Raw genomic sequence first — 23711 nt, forward strand, 5'->3', positions numbered from 1 at the left:
AAACGGTGGTGGAGGCGGATACGACAGGTCTTTCAAGAGACTGTTGGATAGGTAAATGGAGCTGAGTAAAATAGAGGGCTATGGGTCAGCCTAGTAATTTCCAGGGTAGGGACATGATCGGCACAGCTTTGTGGGCCAAAGGGCCTGAATTGTGCTGTAGTTTTTCTATGTTCTATATACAGTGCCATGTAAAAGTTTGGGCACCCCTGGTCAAAATTTCTGTTACTGTGAATAGCTAAGCGAGTAAAAGATGACCTGATTTCCAAAAGGCATAAAGTTAAAGATGACACATTCCTTTAATATTTTAAGCAAGATTACTTTTTTATTTCCATCTTTGAGTTTCAAAATAACAAAAAAGGAAAAGGGCCTGAAGCAGAAGTTTGGGCACCCTGCATGGTCAGTACTTAGTAACACCCCCTTGGGAAAGTATCACAGTTTGTAAACGCTTTCTGTAGCCAGCTAAGAGTCTTTCAATTCTTGTTTGGGGGATTTTTGCCCATTCTTCCTTGCAAAAGGCTTCTAGTTCTGTGAGATTCTTGGGCCGTCTTGCATGCACTGCTCTTTTGAGGTCTATCCACAGATTCTTGATGATGTTTAGGTTGGGGGACTGTGAGGGCCATGGCAAAACTTTCAGCTTGTGCCTCTTGAGGTCATCCATTGTGGATTTTGAAGTGTTTAGGATCGTTATCCTGTTGTAGAAGCCATCCTCTTTTCATCTTCAGGTTTTTTTTATTTACAGATGGTGTGATGTTTGCTTCCAGCATTTGCTGGTATTTAATTCAATTCATTTTTCCCTATACCAGTGAAATGTTCCCCATGCCACTGGCTGCAACACAAGCCCAAAGCATGATCAATCCACCCCTGTGCTTAATAGTTGGAGAGGTGTTCTTTTCATGAAATTCTGCACCCTTTTTTCTCCAAACATACCTTTGCTCATTGTTGCCAAAAAGTTCTATTTTAACTTCATCAGTCCACGGGACTTGTTTCCAAAATGCATCAGGCTTGCTTAGATGCTCCTTTGCAAACTTCTGACACTAAATTTTGTGGTGAGGATGCAGGAATGGTTTTCTTCTGATGACTCTTCCATGAAGGTCATATTTGTGCAGGTGTCGCTGCACAGCAGAACCGTGCACCACCACTCCAGAGTCTGCTAAATCTTGAGTGTCTGCTAAATCTTCCTGAAGGTCTTTTGCAGTCAAACGGGGGTTTTGATTTGCCTTTCTTGCAATCCTACGAGCAGTTCTCTCGGAAAGTTTTCTTGGTCTTCCAGACCTCAACTTGACCTCTACCGCTCCTGTTAACTGTCATTTCTTAATTACATTACGAACTGAGGAAACGGCTACCTGAAAATGCTTTGCTATCTTCTTACAGCCTTCTCCTGCTTGGTAGGCATCGTTTATTTTAATTTTCAGAGTGCTAGGCAGCTGCTTAGAGGAGCCCATGGCTGCTGATTGTTGGGACAAGGTTTGACGAGTCATGGTATTTATAAAATTTATCTGAGAGTTCAAATCTCTTGGGGTGCCCAAACTTCTGCATGGTGCTCCTTTCCTTTTTTCACTCTAAAATTGTACAAAACAAAAATAATACACTAATCTTGCTTAAAATGTTGAAAAGAATGTTTCATCTTTAACTTTATGACTTTTGGAGATCAGTTCATCTTCTACTCACTTAACTATTCACAGTAACAGAAATTTTGACCGGGGTGCCAAACTTTTGCATGCCACTGTAACTATCAGATTTTCATCACTTTTAGGGAAATTCAATACTGTATGTCCTTTCTGCCCTGCTTGCCATAAATCAAACCAGCTGTGTTGGAAAAATTAGGAAGGAAGCAAACCCCAGACTTAGAAAGTATGGGATTTTGTGTATATAACAAATGTTGCCACATGTGTCACTGCAATCTGACTCCAGCCTACGTGTGGAATCAGCCTGTTGCAGGATTGGAGATCTCATTCATTTTAATTGAAACACTCAGCCTGGGGATGCAATTACTTTTGTGTGAAATAGTTTCACTTAAAAATTAACGTGCATAGAAACATATAATATTAAAATGATAGTTTTATAAATTTTCATATTTTTAAGCGTCTCCAAATGTCATAGATATTTCAAAACTTTTTAAAAATGCATACCAAATTTGATACAACTCTAGGATCCACTGTTTTGTTTCAGTCAAAACCTAACCAGAGGTTGGACCTACTCACAATCTGGTCCTTTCTGCCCAACTCAAGGGTCAGTGAGATGGGCCCTCCACAACCAGCACAGTCAGCAACTTGGGCAGCAGACTGGACACAGGAGGATCTAGTCCACTGCTTTATCTGCAGCTTATCACATGCCAAAAGAAATAGGATCCAGGTCTATGTAGGTTTGTGTTATTTGCTGTGAGGTTTTTTCCCTTTATTAATTTCTGTGCAATATCTGCAAGGTGCGCTACAATGCTGACCACTGCAGTGAGCAACATGTAGCAGAAATTACTTAACCATGCCCTCACTTCATGCAATAACACCTCATTTCAAATCACCAAAGAGCAAATTCATTACTTTAAATTGCAGTCAGTTTTAAATAGACAAACAACAGTCAATGGACAGGACTGTCTAACACATAGTTACTTGCCCACATTTCAAGTTGGAAGGTTAGTAACTTGGCGAAGGTATGCACAGATTGCTGAACCTGTGACCTTCCAGTTTCTCCCAGATGTTATTCCATCCTAATAAAATTCCCAGCCCATGAGTTGGCACATGGCTCCTGATACAAGCAATCTTGGCAATGCCGGTTGGGTCACCAACAGCAGGAATGAAATGAAGGTTGTTGTGTTGCTCTCTGGTAATTTTAGGTGCACTGGATTTTATGACCGTATAGTACATAACTACTTGGTGAATGCAGCTTTTCAATGAATTATTTTGGTTCTGTCTGCTTCTATTTTCATTTATAATACAAGGCTAAATCATAAGGAATTAATTTGGTCACGATGATACTGTTTGCTATTACATACATTACTTGGATCAGAATCCGATTTATTATCACTGACTTGGATGATGTCAAATTTGTGGTCTTAGACCAAATTTGTTCAAGATTACATAATGATAAGAAAACTCTGCTCAATGCACTTGAACAACTGCAACCCAAAGACATGAAAACATAAGAACTTCACCTCTCAGGCCCATTTCAGCATTCAAAAAGATCCCGGTAGATCTTGGCCTAATTCCATATAATTGTCTTCCACTAGCACCCTAACCTTTCTACCCAATGAGTATTTTCTTTTTTTGCTTTACAAACTTCAATCACAGAGTCCAAGAGTTATATAGCAAGGAAACAGGCCCTTTGGCCTGACTCATCCATGCCAACCAAAGTTTCTTCCTAAACCATTTCTTTCAATGCAACCTGTCCAAATGTCTTTTAACATTGTAATTATGCCTGCCTCTATCACTTACTCTGGCAGCTCATTCCTTTACCCACCATGTTCTAAGTGAAAAACATTCCTCTCAGCTCCCCTTTAAATCCTGGTCCTCACATTTCACCGCATGAACATCTGCATCCAGCATATCATCCTTTGTCATTTCCGCCAGCTGCAATGAGATCCCACCATCAGTCAAATCTTCACCTCCCTACCCCTTTCTGCCTTCCACAGGGACTACTCCCTCTGTGACTCCCTGGTCCGCTCAGCCTTCCCCACCCACCCCTTTCTGGCCCTTGGCACTTCCCCCTGCAAGTGCAAGGGGTGCAAAACTTGTTCCTACACCTCTTCCTTCACCACCATCCAGGGACCTAAACAGCCATTTCAAGTGAGACAAAGATTCACATGCACGTCCTCCAACCTCACCTACTGCATTCTGTGTTCCCGATGTGGCCTCCTCTACATCGGTGAGACCAATCGCAGACTGGGTGACCATTTTGCAGAGCACCTATGCTCTGTCCTCAATGGCCATCCCAAGCTCCCAGTTGCATGCCATTTCAAATCCCCTTCCTATTCCCAGATTAACCCATTCATCCTTGGCCTTTTCCACTGCCAGGGTGAGGTCCAAAGCAAACTAGGGGAACAACATTTCACATTCTGCCTGGGTTATCTATATCCCAATGGCATGAATATTGAATTTCAGGTAATCCTCCCCTCTGGTGGGTTCTCCCCCCACACCTCCTTTCGATCCCCTCTAGTTCTCCCATTTTGTCCTCTTTCTCACCCCATTATCAACCTGCCACTCACTCCTAACTCCACTCCCCTACCTGGTGCCAAAATCCCATAATCTTTCAGCCCTCCTCAGTCCAAGAATCACCTCAGGCTCCTGTCACACCACTCCCCCTCTGGCCATCTCCTCTCTTCACTCTCAGTCCTCTTGCAGGGTTTCAACCCAAAACATCAATTCCTTTCCCTCCAAGATAGTGCTTGACCAATTTGAGTTCCTCCAGCACACTGTTTGTTGCTCCAGATTCCAGCATCTACAGCATCTTGTTGTAAAGTCATAGAGCACAGAAACAAGACCTTTGGCCCAACTGGTCCATGCTGGCCAATATGCCCATCTAAGTAGTCCCATTTGCCCATGTTTGGCCCATATCACTCTAAACCTATCCTATCATTGTACCTGTCCAGTGTCATTTAAATATTGTTAATGTACCTGCCACAACCACTTCCTCTGGCAGCTTATCCATATACAGTCCACCTTCTGGGCAAAACACCTCAGGTTCCTATTAAATCTCTCTCCTCTCCCCTTTTCCCATGTCCTCTAGTTTTTGATTTCCCAACCCTGGGAAAAAGACTGTGCACATTCACTGTATCTATGCCCCTCATGATTTTATACATCTCTATAAGATCATCCCTCATTCTCCTATGCTCCAATGAATAACATCCCAGCCTGCTCATTTTTGGGAGTGCTGTGTTTCAGCTGCAAGTGCTGTGGTTGAGTATAAATGTTGAGGCTTTGGTTCAGGAGGATTCAGAGAGAAGAGGCTGAACAGGTAGGCGAGGTATTCCTTACAATTATTCTCCCTATTATAGTAGCTGGGATGTCAGTTCAGGCAGTGGCATGCTCCTCCTGCAGGGTGTGGAAGATCAAGGAGACTGCCAGTGTCCCCGATGACTTCACCTGTAGGAAGTGTGCTCAGCTGCAGCCCGACTGACCATGTGAAGAAAGTGGAGCTGGGTTTACTTAGGATCATCTGGGATGCTGAGAGCATCATAAACAAGAGTTTTAGTGAGGTGGTCACACCCAAGGTACAGGTTGCAGATAGTTGGGTGACAACCAGGAGAGGCAAGGGGAAGAGACAGACAGTGCCATTCCTCTCAGCAACAAGTATACCCCTTTGGATAGCGCTGGGGGAGGAAATGACCTAGCAGGGCACAGCAGCAGCAGCATGATGTGTTGCTTCCGATGTCTTACAGTGGCTGCAAAGCATTCTCAAGTGGGAGGGTGAGCATCCAGAGGTCATGGTGCAGTTTGTCACCTATGACATAGGTAGAAAGGGGTAAGAGGTCCTGTACAGTGAGTAAAGGGAGTTAGGAAAGAGGCTGAAAAGCAGGACCTCGAAGGTAGTAATCTCTGGATTACTGCCAGTGCCACATGCTAGTCAGGGCAGGAATAGAAAGATAGCTCAGATGAATGTGTGGCTGAGGAACTGGTGCAGGGGGCAGGGGTCAGGCTCTTAGATCATTGGAACCTCTTCTGCGGCAGGGGCAATCTATACAAGAGAGATGGGTTACACCTTAAATGGAGGGGAACCGATATCCTTGCCGGGAGGATTGCTAGTGCTACTCGGAAGGGTTTAAACTAGTTTGGCAGGGGGATGGAAATCAGAGCACCAGGTCAGAAAGTGGAGGGATTGAGAGGAAAGCAGATGTCATGACCAGTAAGAACAGGCGGGAGCAAGGTAATAGACACAATGGGACAGATGGGTTGAAGTTTGTAGATATTAATGCCAGGAATATTATAGATAAGGGTGATGCACATAGAGCATGGATCAGTATATGGAACTATGATGTTGTGGCCATAACAGAGACTTGGTTGAGAGAGGTACAGGAATGGATGCTTCATGTTCCAGGGTTTCAATATTTTGGAAAAGCTAAAGAAGATTAAAAAAAAGGCCAGGGGAGGAAGGGGAAAAATAGTTGCGCTATTAATCAGGGACAGTATCACAGCTGCACTCAGAGGGGACCTAATGGAGAGCTCATTCACTGAGTCCATATGAGTAGAACTCAAAGATAAGAAAGGTGCCATCACTCTAATGGGATTATACAACATACCCCCCCCCCCCACCCCAATAGCTACCAGGACATTGAGGAACAGATATGCAGGCAGATTAGGGAAAGGTGCAAAAGCAACAGGGTTTTTGTCATGGTTGACTTCAATTTCCCCAATATAGACTGGGATCTCCTTAGTGCAAGAGGTTTAGACAGTGCAGAATTTGTTAGGTGCATCCAGGAGGGTTTCTTAAATCAATATGTAGATAGTCCAACAAGAGGGGGGGCTGTACTGGACCTGGTGTTGGGTAATGAGCCTGGCCAGATGACTGACTTTTTAGTTGGAGACCAGTTAGGGAACAGTGACCACAACTCCTTAAGTTTTAAGATAGCGATGAAGAAGGTAGAGCTGTGGTTGTTGTCTACATGGATTTTAGTAAGGCATTTGACAAAGTCCCTCATGGAAGGTTCATCCAGAAAATTAAGATACATGGGCTCCAGGGTGAATTGGCCATTTGGATTTAGAATTGGCTTGCCCATAGAAGGCAGAGGGTAGTGGTCGATGGGACTTACTCTGGCTGGAGGTCTGTGACTAAATCTGTATTGGGACCTCTGCTGTTTGTGACATATACAAATGACCTGGATGAAAATGTAGATGGGTGGATTAGTAAGCTTGTAGACGACATGAAGATTGGTGGTGTTGTGGATAGTGTAGAAGACTGCCAAAGGATACAGCAGGATATAGATCAGTTGCAGATATGGGCGGAGAATTGGCAGATGGAGTTTAACCTGACTCAAAGTGTTGCACTTTGGGAGATCAAATGTAAAGGGATAGTACACTGCTAATGGCAAGATCCTTAATAGTGTTGATGAGCAGAGGGATCTTGGGGTTTAAGTCCATAGCTCCCTGAAATTGCCTACACAGATTGATAGGGTGGTAAAGAATGCATATGGCATGATTGTCTTTATTAGTCGAGGAAATGAGTTTAAGAGGCGGGAAGTTATGTTGCAGCTTTGTAAAACTCTAGATAGGCCGCATCTGGAGTATTGCATTCAATACTGGTCAGCCCCATTACAGGAAGTATGTGGAAGCTTTGGAGAAGGTGCAGAAGAGGTTTACCAGAATGCTGTCTGGATTAGAGGACAGGTACTATAAGGAGAGGTTGGACAAACTTGTTTTCTTCTCTGGAGCGGTGGAGGCTGAGGAGAGATCTGATAGAGGTTTACAAGATTATAAAAGCATAGACAGAGTAGACAGCTGGTATCTTTTTCTCCCAGAGCTGAAATGTCTAATACTTGAGGGTTTGCATTAAGGTAAGAGGGGTAATTTCAAAGATGTGTGGGGCAAATTACATGAATGTGCAGGAAATGGAGGGATGTGGACGTTGTGTAGGCAGAAAGGATCAGTTTAGTTGGGCATTTGATTACTAATTTAGTTAGTTCAGCACAACATTGGGGGCTGAAGGATGTGATCCTGTGCTGTACTGTTCTTCTGTTCACAGATGCTGCCTGAACTGCTGTGTGTTTCTAGCACTTCTGCTTTCATTTTTTGAAAAGTTAAACAATTTTAAGCTATTAATACACTTTTAAATTCATTTATATTCTAAAAATAGACTGTTCTGGATGTTAAGTTGCAGCTTACCATTTTCTTACCAACCTGCCTAAAATCATGACCACATTTGGTTAAAGAGATTCAAACCAAATATTGAAAAAAAAGTCAGGCATGCTGTAGTTATAATACAAAAGTAACCCCTACTTGGAAAAAAAATAAAAAATTAATCTTTTGTAGACAAAGGTCTCGATGTTACATGTTCTCGATAATATGTTCTCGATGCCAGAAATCTCAATAAATATTCTGCAACATTTCTAACATAATTTGCATCATATAAACCATAGAACAATATAGCACAATACAGGCCCTCAGCCCACCATGTTGTGCTGCCCTTCAAACCACACCTAAGACTATCTAACCCCTTCCTTCCACATATCCCTCTCTCTTAATTCCTCCATATGCTTATCTAACAATGTTCTTGAACTTGTCCAATGTATCAGCCTCCACCACCACCCCAGGCAGCGTATTTCATGCACCAACCACTCTCTGGGTGAAAAACCCCCCTCTGAAATCTCCCTTGAACTTCCCACCCATTACCTCAAAGCCATGCCCTCTTGTATTGAGCATTGGTGCCCTGGGAAAGAGGCGCTGGTTGTCCACTCTATCTATTCCTCTCAATACCTTGTATACCTCTATCATGTCTCCCTTATCCTCCTCCTCTCCAATGAGAACAGCCCTAGCTCCTTTAGTCTCTCCTCATAATCGATACTCTCTAATCCAGACAGCATCCTGGTAAGTCTCTTCTGCACCCTTTCCAACGCCTCCACATCCTTCCTATAATGAGGCGACCACAACTGGACACAGTACTCTAAGTGTGGCCTAACCAGTTTTGTAAAGCTGCACCATCACTTCGTGGCTCTTAAACTCGATCCCCCGACTTATGAAAGCTAACATCCCATAAGCTTTCTTAACTACCCTATCCACCTGCGAGGCAACTTTCAGTGATCTGTGCATACGAACCCCCAGATCCCTCTGCTCCTCTACACTGCCCAGAATCCTGCCATTTACCTTGTACTCTGCCTTGGAGTTTGTCCTTCCAAAGTGTACCACCTCACACTTCTCTGGATTGAACTCCATCTGCCACTTGTCAGCCCAGCTCTGTATCCTATCAATATCCCTCTGCAAGCGTCTACAGCCCTCCACACTATCCACAACACCACCGATCTTCGTGTCATCTGCAAACTTGCTAACCCACCCTTCCACCCTCTCATCTGAGTCGTTAATAAATATCACAAAAAGTAGAGGTCCCAGAACCGATCCCTGCGGGACACCACTAGTCACAGCCCTCCAATCCGAATGCACTCCCTCCACCACAACCCTCCGCTTTCTACAGGCAAGCCAATTTTGAATCCACATGGCCAAGCTTCCCCGGATCCCTTGGCCTCTGACCTTCTGAAGAAACCTACCATGCGGAACCTTGTCAAACACCTTACTAAAATCCACGTAGACCACATCCATGCACTACCCCCATCAATCTTCCTGGTCACCTCCTCAAAGAACCCTATCAGGCTTGTGAGGCAAGATCTTCCCTTCACAAAGCCATGCTGGCTGTCCCTAATCAGTCCATGTTTCTCCAAATACTCATAGATCCTATCTCTTAGAATCCTTTCTAACAGCTTACCCACCACAGATGGAAGGCTCACCGGTCTGTAATTCCCTGGACTATCCCTACTACCTTTTTTGATAAAGGGGACGACATTCGCCACCCTCCAATCCTCCGGTATCATCCCCGTTGACAACAAGGACTCAAAGATCCTAAGCAACGGTTCAGCAATCTCCTCCCTCGCCTCACGAAGCAGCCTGGGGAATATTCCGTCAGGTCCCGGGGACTTATCTGTCCTAATATTTTCTAACAACTCCAACGCATCCTCTCTCTTGATATCTACATACTCTAGAACATTACCCTCACCTACACTGTTCTCAGCATCATCAAGACCCCTCTCCTTGGTGAATACTGAAGAGAAGTATTCATTGAGAACCTCACCCACTTCCATAGCTTCCAGGCACATCCTCCCACCTTTGTCTTTAATCGGACCTACCTTTACCCTAGCTATCCTTCTGCTCTTTACGTACGAGTAAAAAGCCTTGGGATTCTCCTTAACCCTACTCGCCAAAGCCTTTTCGTGTCCCCTTCTCGTTCTCCTCAGCCCTTTCTTAAGCTCCTTCCTTGCTACTCTATATTCCTCACGAGCCCTGTCTGATCCTTGCTGCTTACACCTTATGTATGCTGCCCTCTTCTTCCTAACTAGTTGTTCCACCTCTCTCATCACCCACGGTTCCTTCACCCTGCCATTCCTTCTCTGCCTCACCGGGACAAATTTATCCCTAACATCCTGCAAAAGATCCCTGAACATCGACCACATCTCCATAGTACATTTCCCTTCACAAATGTCACCCCAATTTACACTCCCAAGTTCTCGCCTTATAGCCTCATAATTCGCCTTCCCCCAATTAAATATCTTCCTGTCCTCTTTGCTCCTATCCCTGTCCATGACAATTCTAAAGGTTATGGAGCAATGGTCACTGTCCCCCAAATGCTCACCCACCAATAGATCTGTCACCTGACCCGGTTCATTACCTAAAACTAGATCTAATATGGCATTCCCTCTAGTCAGCCTGTCAACATACTGCGTCAGGAATCCATCCTGGACACACTTAAACTGCGCCCCATCTAAACCTTTGGCACTAAGTAGGTGCCAATCAATATTTGGATAGTTGAAGTCTCCCCATTATATTTACCCTGTTTCCATTATTGAAGGTTTACCTTCAGCAAAATAATTTATATTGGCATCTGTTTTCTTGGCACCCAATTTATTTTTTTCAAAAATCCCCATTATAAGCATACATTTGTGATCAAGTTAACTATGCTTTAAGATTACAGGTGCATCATTGATCAATGGAAATGTAATATATTCACCCTTTCATTAACTTATTTAAATCTTAAGAAAAGCTTACATCATTTACAACCAGACCAAACAAAACGTTGATCTTGACTGATTCAGGAAACAGACATTTTGAAGAACTAATCATATATATTCAAGAATAAATGACAGTATAGATATTATTCAGCTGACATATTAACACAAAATAACCAGTATTACACATGCTGATTGTTTTTTTAGATCAGCACATTGAAAATTTACCAAAGGAATTGTGTATTAAATAAACAAGGTTACAATGACATTATTTGATATAGAAGATAAATTTGAAAGCAAAATTTGAGTAAGTTAAAAAAGGCTGTTGGTCTACCTGTCTTGCCTTATGTGTTGTCTCAATGCCTTGCTGTCTTAAACAGCTTAGAGCCCTTGAATCTGGGGACTTCCCAACATTGATGTCAATTACACCAGCACTGTCTATCATCCACTGCAATAAGAAAGAAAATTGATAGCCCACAATAACAAACAAAACTGAAATACAGTACCTGCCTGGCAATGTGATTCGTGGTAATGCCATGTTTCATCAAACACCTTGGCCCGGTGGTCAGCAGGATTGCCTATTTCGTATGTTGAGGTTGCTGCACTGTCTATTTTCCACTGGAAGAAATAAGTGCATGCTGTTTGTTTCCCATGCAGTCAGTAAAAAATTATTATATTAAAGCACATTGTTAAGATTATAAATTGGTACTATCTCCCACTTTGCTACAGCCAAGCTTCAACATACTCTTGTGGTGAAACATTACTGATCTGAAATGTTATTGCCCTTTCTCTCTTCACAGATGCCATTTAATATGCTGAGGATTTCCAGCATGTTAAGTCTTTAGTTCAAATATTTATTTGCAATTTAGGTGGATGTTTCCATTCCACAGCAACAATTGCCAGAATACTGGCACTACTGTGTTAGGATGGCACTTAAAATTCTTTGTAATATATCACTGATAATGCCATTGATCAATTTTGTTCATACTTATGAAATGCATGCCTCCTTTCAAAAATATTAAATGGTGATTTGGAATTGTCCTAACATAAAATGATTACATCTCCATATAGCAAACATGCTTCCCCCCACTCCCCCCAACACAAGTTTTTAAATTAATTATTTTATCATCTCCGGAATCACAAAATACCAAGTGAAAATAATTTTGATAACTTTTGTAAAACTTAAACTAACAACACAAGGAAATTTTGCAATGTGCAATCAATACAGAAGAGTGATCAATAAAACATAACTCAAGAGACAGTGTAGTAGCTATTTATCGAGAAGTATGAAATGGAAATTAAAAAGCTTTGTTAAGAATTATTTTTAATAGAATAAAAAGGGTTGACAATGATGAGTGACTGCAAGGAGATCTTCGAGGTGCCACGCCAAAAAGGGATAAGCAATAAATAAATTAAATAATGGCTATAAACAGAAGGTATTAAAGCAAGGTTCCCCAGATGAGTAGATTCAGGGGCTGGTACCCTCCAGTGCTCTGACAACTATATGCTACATATGCAAATGATATGTTCTCAGGAATTGGAGCCTGCATCTCCATGTGGAACATGGCAAAAATGTGCACTAAAACATTGAAAGATATAAAACAAGTTTCCAGAGCGAGCCAATGAATAGGAAATTCAATTTCATTGGATACGAGGCCACATTCCTTCAAAGGCAAGAAGCAAATGTGGAGTATCGGGACACTGGAATATATATGCATAGAAATTGATGAAAGTAGCAACAACAAAGTTTGATATGGCCATAAAGATTTAAACAATATTTATTTCTAGAGGAAAGGAACATGAAGAGTGAGATAATGTAAATTTATGTACAGCCGTGGTTCGACCAGAGAATATAGTGCATTGTTTCAACCTCCAAAATAAAAATAGAATATTAAAACACTAGGTCAAGTGCAAAAGATGTACAAGGAGTTTACTTGGATTGGATGATGCAACTGCAGTGAAGAAATAACAGATTTTTTCTCTCGATTATAGACTACTGTATCCAGGTTAGAGTGAATGTTGAGAAACTGTCTCCACATGAGCAATTCCAGATCAAGTAGGCATAAACTTAAAACAGCTGCCAATAGATCAGGAGAATAATTTAAGCAGGATTTTTTTTTAAAACAGAAGGAATGACAAGGAAGTGGAACTCATACCTCACCATGGAGTGCTTAAAATAGATGGCATATGCAGATTTAAGAGGGAGCATAATGTACTTATGAGAAAGAATTGGAAAATGGAACACATTTGAAAGTAATGAAGGCGAGTGGGATTTGCTATGCCTTGGGTTAAATATTGGTGCTAGAGATTCTTTGAAAGAATTATTGCAAAATAATAAATAACTGCTGAATGAAAATATTATACATGTATGCAATTTTTACCACATTATGACCAAGATTAGAATGAAGGTTACATGTAAACTTTAATATTTTATTCACCAGAGGGAACAGAATTAGAAACATTGCAGGTTACCTTTCTCTGCTGATGAAGCCATTATTGCAGATTCAGCAAAACAGTGACAGTGGAGAAATTATATAAAGCAGTTAGTGGCAGAGATAATATCAGCTTAGCTCATAGGCCTAGTTTTGCAGGGCAATTTGTTTAGAGATAAATAAGTTAGTGAATAGGTTTGAGGTCAAAAATCCCCAGAACTTACTTTGTTTATCACACCCTGATCTGTTGCCAGCTTCCTGAAGATGGCTTCAGCAATTGGAGATCGGCAAATATTGCCTTAAAAAAAATTAAGAATAATTTTAATTAGCAGTTTTTCCTCATGTTATTTTGTTAGCAACTGTAGCTCTATTTTAAGCATATAGAATTACTGTCCTTGACAAGAGGTAAAGAGAAAATAATCCATATTAAATTCAACTCTCCCCACCACCAGCTGTTGCAAATAAGCTACAAGCAGAAAGAAAATACATTGATAAAAACTTAATAGAACATTAGTATTCACACCATTTTTCTTTTAAGACAAGAAGCAGCTCAAGCCAAGTATAGGCTGATCCCGAGTTAAGAATGCCCAACTCATGGACACCCTCTACACATGAATGAGCTCTCATAATATTATTAAATTCAAAAATCCTATGTATGTACATACGCTCGTTCCTATGGATGGCCGAACTAGTTTCCTCTCTCCCCACTTTTAGTAATTGTTCTATGCCATTCATTACAATACTATGGAAGTTTGGTTATCATATTGAGTAATCTTTGTGTATATTCCTACTTATGGACAAAATTTATTAATTCAATAAAAAGGCAACCAGTTTGTTACCTGGGAATGTCTTGTAGTCTCAATTACATTAAGCAGTTTGAATATGAACAACACTATTAAAGACACTGGCATCTTCATTCTTGAGCAAAGATTTATTAATACTAACAGTATGAGACAATTAAAATAAATATTTGTACTTTATCATGTACACTTTCAAGTGAAAGGCTTTGGAATCCCATTTAGTAGATTCCACCAGCAAATCAAATCTTAGGTAATCCATAGCTTAATTCGATTTACTCACCATTACTGCATTTACCCAATTTCACAAAAAATTTTAGTTGCCAACGTACTTTTGAGGAAATTTCTGGACTTTAACCGATTTGTGCTAAAAGTACTTCCCAAATTCACTCCAAAATGGCCGGCTCTAAATTTAAGATGGTTCTTCGTTCCCCACAACAAGAAATAATTTCTCTGTATTGACTTCCACAAGTCTCTGTTATTTTTACTACAATTAGATCACTGTTAAACCATCTAAACTCAAAGAATATATAAGTGATGTTTACGTAACCAGTCCTCAATTTATTGCTTTTAAACCCTGGAATCACCCTGGCAAGTCTGTGCTACATTCTCTCCCAGATCAACAATCTCTGAGATGCAGTGCCCAAAACTGAACAGATTACACTAAATGATGTCAAACATGATCCTACACGTGTGATACTGTAGCGACCTACCTCCGAAGCGAACGAACCGGCTCCGAGAAATGGAGCGCGCGTCGGCAGGAAGGCTGGCAGCAAAATGGCGCTGGGCCTTCTTCTTCGACAGAGAGGAGAGAAAGCCCGCATGCGGGAAGAGTTCGGTGACATACCGCAGGCGTCACTTCCACCTGGAGAGGGCGGGATCTGTATCAGGTTTAAAAGCCAGCGTGGGTAGTTGAAAAAAAAAATCAGTCTCGAGTTCAGACCACCGACTGTGTGTTTCATTCTTAGCTCAGTGCATAGCACCTCGCTACATTGGTGACCCAGACGATCCAAACGGGATTTGGACCGAAGATGAGCGACCCTTCAGCTGTTCACGCACTTTCACTTAAACTGCCAACTTTCTGGACGCTGTGGCCCCAATTGTGGTTTCATCAAGCAGAGGCCCAGTTCCAGATTCGACAGATATCTTCCGACTCCACACGCTACAATTACGTGGTGAGCTCCCTCGACCAGGAGACGGCCGACCAGGTCGCAGACTTCATTCAGTCGCCCCCGGAGGAAGGCAAGTATGCAGCATTCAAAGCACTGCTCATAAGGACCTTCAGCCTCTCACGGCGCCCGCTTGCTGCACAGGCCACCGTCCGCGCTCATGAACAAAATGCTGGCCCTGGCTGACGGACACAAGCCCTGCCTCTTGTTTGAGCAGGGGTTTCTAGAGCAGCTGCCCAACGACATACATCTGCTACTCGCTGATGCGAATTTCAGTGATCCCCGGAAGGTGGCAGCCCAGGCAGACGTGCTGTGGAAGGCCAAGAGGGAAAGCGATGCGTCCGTTGCACAGATCAACAGGCCACGTGCCCAACGGCAGACCAGACCAGGCCCGGCAACAGAGCGTGCGCAATCTAGAGGTAGGAGTGAGGGAGCCAACGTTCAGTGGTGTTTCTACTACCAGCGGTGGGGTGCAGATGCCCGCCGGTGTCGCCCGCCCTGCGAGTTCCTGGGAAACGCTGAGGCCAGCCGCCACTGATGGCTAAGGCGGCTGGCCACCAAGACAGCCTTTTGTTTGTCTGGGACAAACAATCGGGACACCGCTTCTTGGTCGACACCGGAGCAGAAATCAGCGTTTTACCCCTGACGGGGCACAACACCCGCAACAGGGAGCCAGGGCCAACCCTCAGGGCCGCGAACTTCAGCACGATATGAACCTACGGCACCCGCACAGTGCAGCTGCAGTTCGGCGCTAACCGGTTCATGTGGGACTTCACACTGGCCGCTGTGGCCCAGCTACTCTTAGGGGCGGACTTCTTGCGGGCCCACAGCCTACTGGTTGACTTAGGCGGGAAAAGACTGGTACATGACAAGACTTTTCAAACGTTCTCCTTGGGCGAAGCCAAGTTGCTGGCCCCACACCTGGACTCCGTCACGCTGTCGGACAATGAATTCACCAGAATCCTGGTGGATTTCCTATTGGTTCTGGCACCACAGTTCACGGCAGCCATACCCAGACATGGAGTACAGCACCACATCCCGACCAAGGGACCACCCCTCTATGCCCTCCAGACAAGCTCCGCCTAGCAAAGGAGGAATTCAAGCAGATGGAGGAATTGGGGAATGTACGGAGGTCCGACAGCCCATGGGCATCCCCCCTGCACATGGTGCCCAAAGCAGCTGAGGGTTGAAGACCATGCGGTGACTACTGTCGGTTGAACGAGGCCACAACCCCAGACCGCTACCCCGTACCCCACATACAGGACTTTGCAGCGAACCTGCATGGGGCGAGCATCTTTTCCAAGGTGGACCTCGTCCAGGAATACCATCAAATCCTGGTACACCCCGAAGACATCCCCAAGACAGTGCTCATCACCCCGTTCGGCCTGTTCGAGTTCCTCCGGATGCCTTTCGTCCTGAAGAATGCCACACAGACGTTCCAGCAGCTGATGGATGCCGTCGGGCGCAACCTAGACTTCGCGTTCATCTATTTAGGCGACATCCTCATAGCCAGCCACAATCGCCAGGAACACCTGTCCCATCTCCGCCTGCTCTATTCCCGCTTGAGTGACTTCGGCCTCACCATCAACCTGGCCAAATGCCAGTTCCGGCTCAACACCATCGACTTCCTGGGCCACAGAATTACCAAAGACGGGGCAACTCCCCTGCCCGCCAAGGTAGACGAGGTCCGCCACTTTGCCCACCCCAACACAGTCAAAGGCTTGCAGGAATTCGTCAGTATGGTCAACTTCTACTGCCGTTCCCTCCCCTCGGCAGCGCAAGTCATGCGCCCTTTGTTCACCCTGATGTCGGGCAAAGGCAAGGACATCACTTGGGATGAAGAGGCCGCGGCTGCTTTCGTTAAAGCCAAAGAAGCCTTGGCAAACGCCGCAATGCTGGTGCACCCCAGAACAGACGTTCCAACCACCCTCACAGTGGACCCGTCCAACACGGCAGTCAGTGGGGTGCTGGAACAACTCATCGAGGGGCGCTGGCAATCCCTAGCGTTCTTCAGCAAGTACCTGCAGCAACCTGAACTCAACTATAGTGCTATCGACCGGGAGCTGTTAGCACTTTACCTGGCAATCAGGCATTTCAGGTACTGTTTAGAGGGCAGGCGTTCACCACATTCACGGACCTACAAACCATTGACCTTCGCGTTCACAAAGGCGTCCGATCCCTGGTTGGCTCTTCAGCAGCCACATCTGGCCTACATCTCCAAGTACATGACGGACATCCAGTATGTCTCGGGAAAGGACAATGTCGTGGCGGACGCACTCTCCAGGCCAGCTATCCAGACCCTGTCCCAGGGAGTGGACTACGCAGCACTAGCGGAAGCACAGCAGGCGGACGACGAGTTGCCCAGCTACAGGACCACAGTCACGGGTTTGCAACTGCAAGAGTTCCTAGTAGGCCCAGGTGGGAGGACTCTCCTATTGACATAGCTACCGGCCAACCTCGCCCCATTGTCCCGACAGCCCTGGCAGCCCGCGGGTTTCCGACTCCGTACACGGTTTGGCGCACCCATCCATCAGGACAACCGTCCGGATGGTCGCCAGCAGGTTTGTGTGGCACGGGCTCCGCAAACAGGTCAGCGAGTGGGCCAAAACGTGCGTGCAGTGCCAAACAGCCAAGGTGCAGCGGCACACCAAAGCACCGCTGCAGCAGTTTGAGCCCACCCATCGAAGGTTCGACCACATTCACGTGGACGTTGTGGGGCCCCTGCCTGTGTCGAGAGGAGCGAGGTACCTCATAACTATGGTCGACTGATTCACGATGGCCAGAGGTGGCCCCGCTCACTGACACCACTGCCGATTCCTGCGCCCAAGCGCTGATCGCAACCTGGGTAGCACGTTTCGGGGTACCGGCCCACATTGCCTCCGACAGAGGCACCCAGTTCACCTCCAGCCTGTGGTTGGCTGTGGCCAGCCTGTTGGGAGCACGTTTGCACCACACAACCGCCTACCATCCACAGTTGAACGGGCTGGTGAACGCTTCCTCCACCACTTGAAGGTCAGCTCTCATGGCCCACCTGAAGGGGCCTAATTGGGGTGGACGAGCTCCCCTGGGTCCTGCTGGGAATCCGCACAGCACCCAAAGAGGATCTGCACACTTCGTCGGCCGAGCTGGTGTATGGTGCACCCCTGGTCGTCCCAGGAGAGTCCATACCAGCCCCAAGGGGGCAGGAGGAAGAACCAGCAGCAGTCCTGGAGAGGCTACGCCAGAAGCTCGGCAACCTGGTCCACGTACCGACTTCACGACACGGACAAACCCTGACCTGTGTACCCAAAGACCTGCAGAACTGTAAGTTCGTTTTTGTTCAAAGGGGCGTGCACCGGACACCCCTGCAGCAGCCGTATGAGGGACCATTCAAAGTACTGAGGAACAACGGGTCCACATACGTTTTGGACATTGGGGGGAAAGAGGAGGTTTTCACGGTAGACCGGCTCAAACCGGCCCACGTGGACTTGTCGCAGACTGTCAAGGCTCAGGCTCCTCGGCGCAGAGGAAGACCGCCCAAGCAGCGACTGTCCCAAACTGTGGCCTTTAGGAGGCGTATCGCTGGTTCTGGGGGGGGGGAGGTCACATAGCAACCTACCTCCGAAGCGAACGAACCGGCTCCGAGAACAGAGCGCGCATCGGCAGGAAGGCCGGCAGCAAAATGGCGCCGGGCCTTCAGAGAGGAGAGAAAGCCCACGCGCGGGAAGAGTTTGGTGACATACCACAGGCGTCACTTCTGTCTGGAGAGGGCGGGATCTGTATCGGGTTTAAAAGCCAGCGTGGGTAGTTGAAAAATAAATCAGTCTCGAGTTCAGACCTCCGACTGCTTGTTTCATTCTTAGCTCAGTGTGTAGCACCTCGCTACAATACAATTACTTTTTTTTTAAATGAAATTGGAATGCATAAATCCTTCATAATATTTCTGTATCCCATTTACTAGCTTTTGGTAATTCATACACATGATACCCAAGTCCTTTTGCTCCTCCAATTCCTAGTCTCCTTATATGAGGAAATATTCTATTTTGTCTTTTTTTTAAGATCTAAAGTGTTTCTTGATGTGCTAGATTCACCTTCTTTGGGAACAATAAAAGCAAGCTATCAATTAATCTGCTATTAATTGCACAATTAATACAGAAACAAAATTAGCACTTTAATTGGTGGAAGGTTAACAAAAAATATTTGGCTGAGCTTCTCAGTCAGTAGCAAACCACCTATGATCACTGGTGAGCTTAGCAATGACTGCATGTAGATTCCCTACAAGAATTTCCTCCCAAAATGCATTCCAACTCTTCAGCAGAGAAGCCCTACTAACACTGCCAACATCACATTGGGAGATGTAGCATGGATCACAAAGCTACTGAATATAAAATTTTGGCAGGTGCTAAACATACCTCTGGATAAGCTGGCTAAAACTAGTCAGAATATCTCTGACATTTGTACAAATACTACAGTAAAATATACATTTAAAAACTAATTTTAATTATTTCCAAACATATACAGTTGTGATATTTGTATTCTGTTAGGAGCATGATTAAAACTTTGATTAACTCTGTTTTCCAAAACCACAAGAAGGCCATGATTAATAATTTGAATTGCCAAAAGCACTAAGATTCCACCCCCCCAAAAAAACTGGACAAATCTGCACATTTGGAAGATCTGCGCAGGTGCGTGACGTCAGCAGGTAACACGCGGGCAGTTTAAAAAGCGGGTAAAAAAAAACTTTGGAGGTTTTGTTGGTTTCGTTTCGGCAGGCTTTGGGACTTCGGAACAGCTGAATGTTTTTTAAATCTCATCGGGGATAGTGGGGCAGGACTGTGCAGGCACGTGACGTCAGCAGGTAACACACGGGCAGTTTAAAAAGCAAACCACCACATCCAGTGGGCAGCGGAGTGAGAGGGAGCAGAGTGGTTGGGCTTTGGCTCAAGGGGCTTAGGCGCTAAAGGGGCGAGGAAAGGTAGGTGACTTGAGGAAAGGAAGTAGTATGAGTGCGGTTTTCTGTGCTCAGTGTCAGGTGTGGGAGTTCCCAGAGTCTCCCTGCCACCGGGAAGGCTACATCTGCACCTGGTGTGTTGATCTGCAGCTCCTAAGGGACCGTGTTAGGGAACTAAGAGATGCAGCTCGATGACCTTCATATGGTCAGGGAGAATAAGGAGGTGATAGACAGGAGTTATAGGCAGGTGGTCACGGGAGTCAGGCAAGTGGGTCACAGTCAGGAGGGGAAGGGGAAGAGTCAGGTACTAGAGTACCCCTGTAGAAAGTCAGGTACTAGGCTGTACCCCTTAACAATAAGTACTCCTGCTTGAGTACTGTTGGGGGAGACAGCCTACCTGGGGGAAGCAACAGTGGCAGTGTCTCTGGCACAGAGTCTGGTCCTGTGGTTCAGAAGGGTAGGGAAGGAGAGATGAGAGCAGTAGTGATAGGGGACGCTATAGTTAGGTGGGCAGACAGGCGATTCTGTGGAACAGGAAAGAAACTCGGAAGGAGGTTTGCCTCCCAGGTGCCAAGGTCTGGGATGTTTCAGATCGCGTCCAAGATATCCTGCAGTGGGAGGGAGAACAGCCAGAGGTAGTGATACATATTGGTACCAACGACATAGGTAGGAAAAGGGATGAAGTCCTGAAAAAAGACTATAGGGAGTTAGGAAGGAAGTTGAGAAGCAGGACCTCAAAGGTAGTAATTTCAGGATTACTGCCGGTGCCACGTGACAGTGAGTATAGGAATAGAATGATGTGGAGGTGAAATGTGTGGCTGAGGGATTGGACTAAGGGGCAGGGATTCAGATTTATGGATCATTGTGGCTTCTTTTGGGGCAGGTATGACCTGTACAAAGAGGACGGGTTGCACTTGAATCCCAGGGGACCAATATCCTGACAGGGAGGTTTGCCAAGGCTACTGGGGGGAGTTTAAACTAGTGTTGGGGAGCGGGATCCGAACCGGAGAGACTGGGGAAGAGGTGTTTGGCTCTTGAACAGAGAAAGCTAGTAGTAGGTACAAGAGGGAGGATAGGCAGGTGACAGAGAAGGGACGTGCTCAGACCAGTTTGAGATGTGTCTATTTTAACGCAAGGAGTATTGTGAACAAGGCGGATGAGCTTAGAGCTTGGATAAATACTTGGAGATACGATGTGGTGGCCATTACAGAGACTTGGCTGGCTCAGGGACTGGAATGGTTACTTCAAGTGCCAGGTTTTAGATGTTTCAGAAAGGACAGGGAGGGAGGCAAAAGAGGTGGGGGAATGGTACTGTTGATCAGAGATAGTATCATAGCTGCAGAAAAGGTGGATGTCATGGAGGGACTGTCTACGGAGTTTTTGTAGGTGGAGGTTAGGAACAGGAAGGGGTCAATAACTTTACTGGGTGTTTATTATAGGCCGCCCAATAGTAACAGGGATATCAAGGAGCAGATAGGGAAGCAGATCATAGAAAGGTGTGATAATAACAGAGTTGTTGTGATGGGGGATTTTAATTTCCCAAACATCGATTAGCATCTCCAGACAGTGAGGGGTGTAGATGGGGTGGAGTTTGTTAAGTGTGTTCAGCAAGGATTCTTGACACAATATGTAGATAAGCCTACAAGAGGAGAGGCTGTGCTTGATTTGGTATTGGGAAATGAACCTGGTCAGGTATCAGATCTCTCAGTGGGAGAGTATTTTGGAGATAGTGATCATAGTTCCATCTCCTTTATGATAGCATTGGAGAGAGATAGGAACAGACGGACTAGAAAGGCGTTTACTTGGAGGAAAGGGAATTATGAGGCTCTCAGGCAGGCAACTGGAAGATTAAATTGGGAACACATGTTCTCAGGGAAAAGTACGGAAGAAATGTGGCAAATATTCAGGGGATATTTGGGTGGCGTTCTACATAGGCATGTTCCAGTGAGACAGGGGAGTCACGAGAGGATACAGGAACCGTGGTGTACAAAAGCTATAATAAATCTAGTCAAAAGGAAAAGAATAGCTTACAAAAGGTACAGAGAGCTGGGTAATGTTAGGAATCTGGAAGAGTATAAAGTTGACAGGAAGGAACTTAAGAAGGAAATTAGGAGAGCCAGAAGGGGACATGAGAAGGCCTTGGCGGGCAGGATTAAGGAAAACCCCAAGGCATTCTACAAGTATGTGAAGAGCAAGAGGATAAGATGCGAAAGAATAGGGCTTATCAAGTGCAGCAGTGGGAGAGGTGTGTATGGATCCAGAAGAAATAGCAGAGGTACTTAATAAATACTTTACATCAGTATTCACTATGGAGAAAGATCTGGGTGTTTGTAGTGAAGACTAGCAGCAGGCTGAAAAGCTTGAGCACGTAGATATTAGGAAAGAGGAGGTGCTGAAACTTTTGGAAAGCATCAAGTTGGATAAGTCGCCAGGACCGGATGAGATGTACCCCAGGCTGCTGTAGGAGGCAAGGGAGGAGATTGTAGAACCTCTGGCGATGCTCTTTGCATCATCAATAGAGACGGGAGAGGCTCCAGAAGATTGGAGGGTTGCGGATGTTGTTCCCTTATTCAAGAAAGGGAGTAGAGATAGCCCAGGTAATTATAGACCGGTGAGTCTTACCTCAGTGGTTGGCAAACTGATGGAGAAGATCCTAAGAGGCAGGATTTATGAACATTTGGAGAGGTATAATATGATTAGGAATAGTCAGCATGGCTTTGTCAAGGGCAGGTCCTGCCTTACGAGCTGACTGAATTTTTTTTGAGGATGTGACTAAACACATTGATGAAGGGAGAGCAGTAGATGTAGTGTATATAGATTTCAGCAAGACATTTGATAAGGTACCCCATGCAAGGCTTATTGAGAAAATAAGGAGGTATAGGATCCAAGGGGACATTGCAGTGTGGATCCAGAACTGGCTGGCCCACAGAAGGGAAAGAGTGGTTGTTGAAGGGTTGTATTCTGCATGGAGGTCGGTGACCAGTGGTATACCTCAGGGACCTGTCCTGGGACCCTTACTCTGTGATTTTTATAAACAACCTGGATGAGGAAGTGGAGGGATGGGTTAGTAAGTTTGTGGATGACACAAAGGTTGGATGTGTAGTGGGTAGTATAGAGGGCTGTCAAAGGTTACAGTGGGACATAGAGAGGATGCAAAGCTGGGCTGAGAAGTGGCAGATGCAGTTCAACCCAGATAAGTGTAAAGTGGTTCATTTTGGTAGGTCAAATATGATGGCAGAATATAGTATTAATGGTAGGACTCTTGGCAGTTTGGACGATCAGAGGGATCTTGGGGTTCAAGTCCATAGGATGCTCAAAGTAGCTGCACAGGTTGACTCTGTGGTTAAGAAGGCATATGGTGTATTGTCCTTTATCAATCAGGGAATTGAATTTAAGAGCTGAGAGGTATTATTGCAGCTATATAGGTCCCTGGTCAGACCTCACTTGGAGTACTGTGCTCAGTTCTGGTCACCTCACTACAGGAAGTATGTGGAAGGCATAGAAAGGGTGCAGAGGAGATTTACAAGGATGCTGCCTGGATTGCAGAGCATGCCTTATGAAAGCAGGTTGAGGGAACTTGGCCTTTTCTCCTTGGAGCAATGGAAGATGAGGGGCATCCTGATATAGGTTTATAAGATGATGAGAGGCATTGATCGGGTGGATAGTCAGAGGCTATTCCCCAGGGCTGAA

The 23711-nt window shown here is 45.1% G+C and overlaps 1 protein-coding gene across 1 annotated transcript in view; it reads right to left on the minus strand.

Moving 5' to 3' along the window:
- The window catches only part of acp1 (acid phosphatase 1), a 47404-nt gene that overhangs the window by 16677 nt on the left and 7016 nt on the right, over nucleotides 1-23711 (minus strand). Inside the window, exons 2-3 of the mRNA XM_052025150.1 lie at nucleotides 13350-13423; nucleotides 11028-11141 (exon numbers count right to left, since the gene is read on the minus strand). Coding sequence (XP_051881110.1) covers nucleotides 11028-11141; nucleotides 13350-13423 — 188 coding nt within the window. The remainder of the gene's footprint in view (nucleotides 1-11027; nucleotides 11142-13349; nucleotides 13424-23711) is intronic.

Source organism: Pristis pectinata, chromosome 10 (assembly GCF_009764475.1).
Source record: "Pristis pectinata isolate sPriPec2 chromosome 10, sPriPec2.1.pri, whole genome shotgun sequence".
Taxonomy (NCBI): domain Eukaryota; kingdom Metazoa; phylum Chordata; class Chondrichthyes; order Rhinopristiformes; family Pristidae; genus Pristis; species Pristis pectinata.